The 7,500-nt window shown below is 47.6% G+C and overlaps 1 protein-coding gene across 1 annotated transcript in view; it reads left to right on the top strand.

Moving 5' to 3' along the window:
- Positions 1 to 7,500, top strand: part of LOC134455089 (cadherin-10-like) — a 45,419-nt gene that overhangs the window by 14,285 nt on the left and 23,634 nt on the right. The window contains exons 4-5 of the mRNA XM_063206149.1: positions 2,091 to 2,311; positions 6,031 to 6,284. Of these exons, the coding sequence (XP_063062219.1) occupies positions 2,091 to 2,311; positions 6,031 to 6,284 (475 nt within the window). The remainder of the gene's footprint in view (positions 1 to 2,090; positions 2,312 to 6,030; positions 6,285 to 7,500) is intronic.

The raw sequence follows: 7,500 nt of genomic DNA, 5'->3' as shown, positions 1-7,500 counted from the left end.
AGTTCTTTTTAAATAGCAGGGAGGATACCCCTCGCTGTCTCGGCCCAGTGTTTTGGTGAAAGTGACTGATTTGACTGCTGAAAACCATGAATGTCACGCCACACGTCTGCATTCACGGTGTCCTAATTCTTTCATCACGAAGGAAAAAAAGACATCAAATAACATGCTCGCTATCTCTCTCTCTCTCTCTCTCTCTCTCTCTCTCTCTCTCTCTCTCTCTCTCTCTCTCTCCCTCCTCTCTCTACCACGTTTGAAGAATGACCCTTTCTGAGGGAGATATGAAGGAAATATGAAAACATCAGAAGGTCGTTGATTCGAGTAGCATGTTAATTGGGGAGCTTTGCTGGAAAGTAAATAGTGCAGCCAGCGTGCAACGGCTTCCCCCCCCGTCCCCACACCTCCCACACACACACCTCCCACACACTCCCCCTCCCTCCCACACACACCTCAACACTATCTGCGCACACCTCAACAGTGTGAGCTTCTTCATCAGAGACAGAGACTTGAGGCAGAGGGAAAGGAGGACAAGGATGGAGAGAGTAGGGGGGCAGACAAAGAATAGAAAGAAGGATGTCATGGAGAGAGAATCATGCGTATAGAGAAGGAGAGAGAGAGAGAGAGAGAGAGAGAGAGAGAGAGAGAGAGAGAGAGAGAGAGAGAGAGAGAGAGAGAGAGAGAGAGAGAGAGAGAGAGAACCGGGGAGAGCCGAAGAATAGGGGAACAGGGAATACTGTGGAGGGAAAAGGAGAAAGGGTAAGAAAGGGTAAAAGAGGGTGGGGCAGAGAGAGGTACAACAGGAAGAAACAGGGGGAACAATGAAAGATACAAGGGCAAGAGGAGGAAAGAGGGAGAGAGAGAGGCAGAGAAATGGAGGACAGGGAGAGAGGTAAAAAGAAGACACAGGGAGACAGACAGTGGGAGGGAAGGAAGGGGAAAATAGAGAAAGAGAGCTATGAAGAGCATGGGTGGAGAAAGGGGGAACGAGGAATGAAGGGAAATTGCGAAAAGAGAGGGAACAAGGAAGACAGAGAGAGACAGAGAGAGGGAGAGGGAAGAGAGATGCAGGATGGACAGACAATGGAAGAACAGGGAGAGAGTGATCAAAGTGGGGAGATGGAAGAAAAGAGGATGCACAACTCAATGAGCGAGTCGAGAACGAGAGAAAGAGACAGACAGGAAAGAGAGAGAGAAAGTGAGAGAGAGAGAGGGATGCAAAGCAGAAAGGAAGACTAGGAAGAAAGGGAAGAAAAGAGGGGATGCAAGGAAACAAGAGAGATGAGAGAAAGAAAGAAACAAAGAAACAAAGACAGAAAAAGAAAGAAAGGGGAAGAGGAGAGGAAAGAGAGAGAGATGCAGAGCTGGGCTGAGGCAGCTGAAGCGGCGGCGTCACTCAGGGTAATAACTAATCCCTTTCTCTCCACTCGCCTTTCCCAACCAATAAACATCACACATCAGACACACGCACTGTTACCAAGAGCACCCCGAAATGGCTCGTCGCAGATGAAATTATTAAACAATAAACAGGGGGGGGGGGGGGGGGGTGTGAGAGGAAATGAGGGAAGGGATGAAAGACAGAGGGGAAGAAAGGATGAAAGAGAGAGCTAAGGAGAGATGGAGGGAGGCAGGGGGGAGAAAGAGAGACAGAGGGGAATGAGAGACAGAAGTGGAGAGAGATAGAAAGAGAAAGGGAGGGAGAGAGAGAGAGAGAGAGTGTGTGAGAGGTTGTCTTCTGGGATAAGCAGCGGGATTGGGAAGTGTGTACTCAAAACAAAACAGCCAGAACTGCTCTCAACAGGCTGCCAGAAGAGGCTTTAAAGCCCCCACCGTGTTCATACCTGACCGTGTCCTCACCCCACTTCCTTCCTTTGTATTCCTCTCTCACTCTTTTTCTTTCTCTTCTTCTACTCTGTTCTTGTTAGTAATGAAATGATGAGTTAAACCAAAGTGTTTAGTAGTTTCTGTTTGTCTCTAACTCTCTCTCTGTCTTGCTGTATCTGTCTATTCTTTTCTCTCTCTCTCTCTCTCTCTCTCTCTCTCTCTCTCTCTCTCTCTCTCTCTCTCTCTCTCTCTCTCTCTCTGCCTCCATGAAGCTGGCTACCACCTGTCGGTACCGGAGTCTGCCAAGGTGGGTGCCCAGGTGGGCCGGGTGAAAGCCAACGACGCCGACATCGGCAAGAATGCGGAGATGCGCTACCGCATCCTGAACGAGGAGCGACGCGGCACCGGGCGCGACAGCGGACACGAGGGGAGTGACATGTTCGACGTCTTCACGGACGGAGCCACACAAGAGGCCGTGATTACAGTCAGGAAGGTGAGGCGATGATGAGGAGGTTGCATCCCAACAGACACACCTACACCTGTTCTGCAACACAAACACACATAAGCTGCGCTCAACTGACTATTCGACGTATGGCAACGCTCAAGCAGCTGTGGTGTAATGGTTAGGGAAGGGACAGTAGATCACAGGATTGCAGTTTCGTATCCTGCCCTTACCACTCCCTACACCTCCATCCATAGCTGAAGTGCTCTTGAGTACCTAACCCCACATTGCTCCATCTTTCTACAAGTGTTTATCAATTAAGCAAGCTAACTAGCGATAGTAAATTCCAAGTTTGCCTTTACCAAACCGTGGACATGTGCTTACGTCACACCCATGATAGCCCTCATGACATTGTCACTGCAGTCAAAAATCATCAAAAAACATTACAAAACTACTTGTAAGCAGTGAACAGCTGGGGGTGTCATGCAGCAACTGTACTAGTCACCGTGGCGGCGATGCATTCCATTGAAAATGAACCGAATGCATTTGCATCCTCGCAGTCGTCTGAATAGTGTGAGCGCGCCCATACACTTAAGCAGTCACTTACATAAATAAAGGACGGATCCACTCAAGAGGCTGTGATTAGAGTCAGGAAGGTGTGGCAATATGGATGGGAAGGATGGGGATGGGACGATTTGTAACTATGTGTGCAATTCATCCACACAAAGACACCTATAGACATATACTGCTCTGCAACACAGGCACGCATACACTTACCACCCAGTTACTCACATACATACAGAGATGCACCTGGGGACCAACACATGCGTACACATACACACACACACACACACACACACACACACACACACACACACACACACACACACACACACACACACACACACACACACACACACACACGCACGCACGCACGCACGCACCAACATTTCTCCCTCTTTTTGATCTTTTTCAAGCACACATGTACATACACATTCAAGACGAGGACTAACGCGCGCACACACACACACACACACACACACACACACACACACACACACACACACACACACACACACACACACACACACACACACACACAGCACACCCACCTTACACGGCGCACACACACCTGCATTAACATACTAAGAGGCTACCATCAGTGGTATCTTGGAGTTGAATAAGCACCATAATCCTTCCATCGAAAGGCCTGAGGCCCTATTACCTCCACAAAGGTACTTAAGCCCATTCTGCACAATCTGCCGTGTGTGTGTGTGTGTGTGTGTGTGTGTGTGTGTGTGTGTGTGTGTGTGTGTGTGTGTGTGTGTGTGTGTGTGTGTGTGTGTGTGTGTGTGTGTGTGTGTGTGTGTGTGTGTGTGTGTGTGTGTGTGTGTGTGTGTGTGTGTGTGTGTGTGTGTGTGTGTGTGGGAGAGAGAGAGAGAGAGAGAGAGACTCATTCCCATCTGTCTGTTCGTCCGTCCGTCCACGCTTTTCAGTCAAGAATGCGACTCATTTGCTCAATGCCTTTAGTTGGCTCTCTCCACACTTTCCATCTACGGTACGTACGTGTGGACTTTTTTTTAAGAAGGAGCTCACAGGCAATTATGCAAATACGGGCCCCTGTAAAGATAGCAATAAGAAATGGATACGGTGGTGTGTCTCTGCCATCAATGGGGGCCGAGGTATAAGATGGCACCTTGAATCTTTAAAAGCCCCCCCTACCTCACACACACACACACACACACATTGCCCCACCCCACCACTTAATGTCAAGGGTATTAGAGCGCTGTGATTGTGAATGCACAAAAAGGAGATTTAAATTAAGAAATTCGGGCTATAATCGCTGCTACGTTTTTTTTTCTCTTTTTTTTCTTTATTATTTTTCAATACTGCCACTTCAATGCGTTGTGATAAAAAAGTTCAGGCACTTTAATTAGCAAGTGGGGGCTGCGTTTAAAGAGGCCTGCTGGCCTAGGGCCATGTGTTGCGAGAGCCTTTTAAGAAGTCCAGAGGTGTTAAAGAATAGGGAAAGAACGACTCCTGTGGCCCCATATCTCAGCGCATTAAGAAAGCCCATCTAGCACGTACACGCACTCTGTGCATGCACACACACATGCACACACGTACGTGCACACTCACACACACACACACACACACACACACACACACACACACACACACACACACACACACACACACACACACACACACACACACACACACACACACACACACACACACACACACACGCACGCACGCACGCACGCACGCACACACACACACACACACACACACTCAGGCACACACATGCACACACGTACGCCCACGCATCTACACACAGGTACGCACGCACACACAAAGACGTGTGTTTGGGTAAATCTAAGTGCTTTATTATATTTAAGTGCTTGCACTTGACAGTTCGGAATAAAAGGTAGGTGTGTGTGTGTGTGCACGCGCGCTTGTTTTATAGTTCTACCATCAATAAAACCAAAATGCTTCTGTTGACATGTATTCCATTTCGCCTCTTCCTTCCCTTCACCCCTCTGTATGTTTGGCTCGTTCCATCTCTCCTCGGCTTCATTTTCTTGTCTGTGAATTGCTTACTTATTACTTTGTCTTTTTCTCTGTCTGATTTGGGATGACAACAAGCTGTTTTTAGAGTATATGAGGGCTTAGTGGAACTGAGTAAATGTGTTGTTGTCTTGGTTCTACAGGCAGATGGTCCATGTTGCTTTGCCATTCTGGGCTCAAACCCACAAACTACCAGTCAACGCTCCAGTTTGAACATCGGAGTCACAGTATGATACAGCTGGGCCTAAAGTCCAGATCGATAGCTCAGCGATACCGATATTGTGAGGCTTTGGGAGGGAAGTTTACTGACTGCCGCCAAACACTGCTAGTTGGTATCCGATACACTCACCCCCCTAAACTTCACTCTCATCTCGGGATCACAGCATCAGTGTAACCGAGGTCATCTGCGGTAATTCGCTAGCCAGGCCGCGCCCTCCTAGTGACGCAACACCTTCAGTGTTGCTTCTAGTCAGGCTAGGAGCAATACAAATATCGTTTCTGAACTCTGGAAAAAAACGGGAACTGCCCCCAATTTGTCAGGAAGCAAACAATCAGTAGCAAACCTAGGGAGACGGGTCAACCATGCTGTTTGGAAAATGTAAACTGTTATGCTCTTGGTCAGACCAAGTCTCAAAGAGATTTGAAAGTCGATGATAATCAGGCTATGGAACGTGAAAAGTACAAACAATGGCGTCACAGGAGACCTGCCTATACCATGAGAATTTTATTCTGGCACTTGGTTCAGAAAGCTAAGGGGAGTGGACACAGGACCAAACCAATGTTGCTCAAACTGCTTCTGTATGCTGCCTCTAATCAGAGCAACTAACATGCCTTCATGGTTCACAAATAGGGGGAAAACATTGGCTTCATATGGAAGCCTAGTTTTCTAGGCTAGTTTTACAAACTGTTAGTCTCTTTAGCTAACTTGCAATAGTGGAATAATGGAATGGAATAGAATGTATTATTGAAATCTGTCTGTCTGTCTGTTTGCCTGCCTGTTTGCAGCATCTGGGCTACGAGACCAATAAAATCGCATTCTTGAAACATTCTCGAAACATTCTCTCTCTGTCTGTCTGTCTGTCTGTCTGTCTGTCTGTCTGTGCCTGCCTGCGTTCCTGCTTGCTTTTTTGCAGTGTCTGGGCTACGCGACCAAGCGTATTCTTGAAACATTCTTTGTCTGTTTGTCTGTCGGTCTGCAGCCTCTGGACTACGAGAGCAAGCGCCTGTACCAGCTGAAGTTGGAAGTAACAAACACGGAACTGGACCCTCGTTTCGTCCACTTGGGCCCGTTCACCGACACGGTCACCGTGCGGGTCACCGTGACGGATGTGGACGAGCCTCCAGCCTTCACGCGTAATCCCTACATCATCGAGGTGCAGGAGGACACGCCTGTGGGCAGCTCCGTTGGCTCAGTGATGGCCCATGACCCCGATGCCGACAAAAACCCAGTCAGGTGAGTGAGGGACTGCACTTTATTTGATAGGACAATGTTGATAGGACAATGTGAGATGGTGACCATACCATAGATCTGAACACTACATGACATGTTGATCACTACTTTATTTTAGATGGAATGGTGAAATATGTATATATAGGGGCTTTTACTGTATGCCTTTATTTGATAGGACAATGTGAGATGGTGACAGGAAGCGAGAAGGAAAGAGAGATGGGAGAGGATCGGGAAATTACCTCAAGCCGGGATCGAACCTGGGTCCCAGCGTAACAGTCAAACTCGTAACCGTTTGAGCCACGGCCAGGGGCAGATTGCTGTCATTTCTAGCCTGTATACTGCTGCCATCAATCAGAAATATCAATTTAACAGCACCGCCTACCCCCAAAGAGAACCTGAACCTGTACCCTTCTCTTGTTAACATTAAGCAGCCCCAATCGGCTTGGTGATGGACCATGACCAAGATGCTATATTGACAACCACCCCGTTAGGTGAGTGAGGGAGGGATAGGAGAAGGTAGTTATCCAGGGCCCATTAGCACACCTGTCAGCATGGAGGTTCGTTCCGGTCAGTTTTCGTTAACCTATATTGAGACTAAATATTCCCTGAAACGGTTTAATATGAGGGATTGTTGGCAACAATCCACTGTCAGACACAGCCAAGACAATTGTAGGGTCCTTATTCACAGGGAATGTTGACTGGATAATGAGGAATTATTTTGTTTTTGTTTTTTTTTCCAGTTGTGAGGGTAGGTGCTGACAGGGAAGATTCAAGGCATTTGGAGGCCCTTGGCAAAGAATTTAAAATAATGCATAAGTTTTATATAGAGCCTTGCATGACACTCAGAGGTGCGCTGACGGGTTGACCTGAGGCCCCTAATAACACGTAACCTGTTGTTGTCATAGGGCCCTAGACAGTTGTGATGGGCCTTGACAATCATTGGCTAGACAAGCAACAGTGAGTGATGATTGGATATTTTCAATCTGGATTTATTTTTCAATCGAATGTTCAATAGATACAGGGTGGCTGATGGTGCGAGATCGAGAGGGGAAAGATGGAGGGAGAAAAAAAAGAAAAAAAGAAGAAGATGATGTAGAAGATTTTATCTTGTAACTCCCCTCTCTGGCTTTGTCAGCACGCTACTCCAAAATGAAATTGGATCCATGTGGTGGCATCAGGAAGTTGGTAAACAGCGTGCGCGATCGATTGAAGCAGTGCC

Source organism: Engraulis encrasicolus, chromosome 9, assembly GCF_034702125.1.
Source record: "Engraulis encrasicolus isolate BLACKSEA-1 chromosome 9, IST_EnEncr_1.0, whole genome shotgun sequence".
NCBI classification, from domain to species: Eukaryota; Metazoa; Chordata; class Actinopteri; order Clupeiformes; family Engraulidae; genus Engraulis; species Engraulis encrasicolus.
The sequence above is the reverse complement of the archived record's forward strand: the minus strand, read 5'-3'. Positions and strand labels throughout refer to the sequence as shown.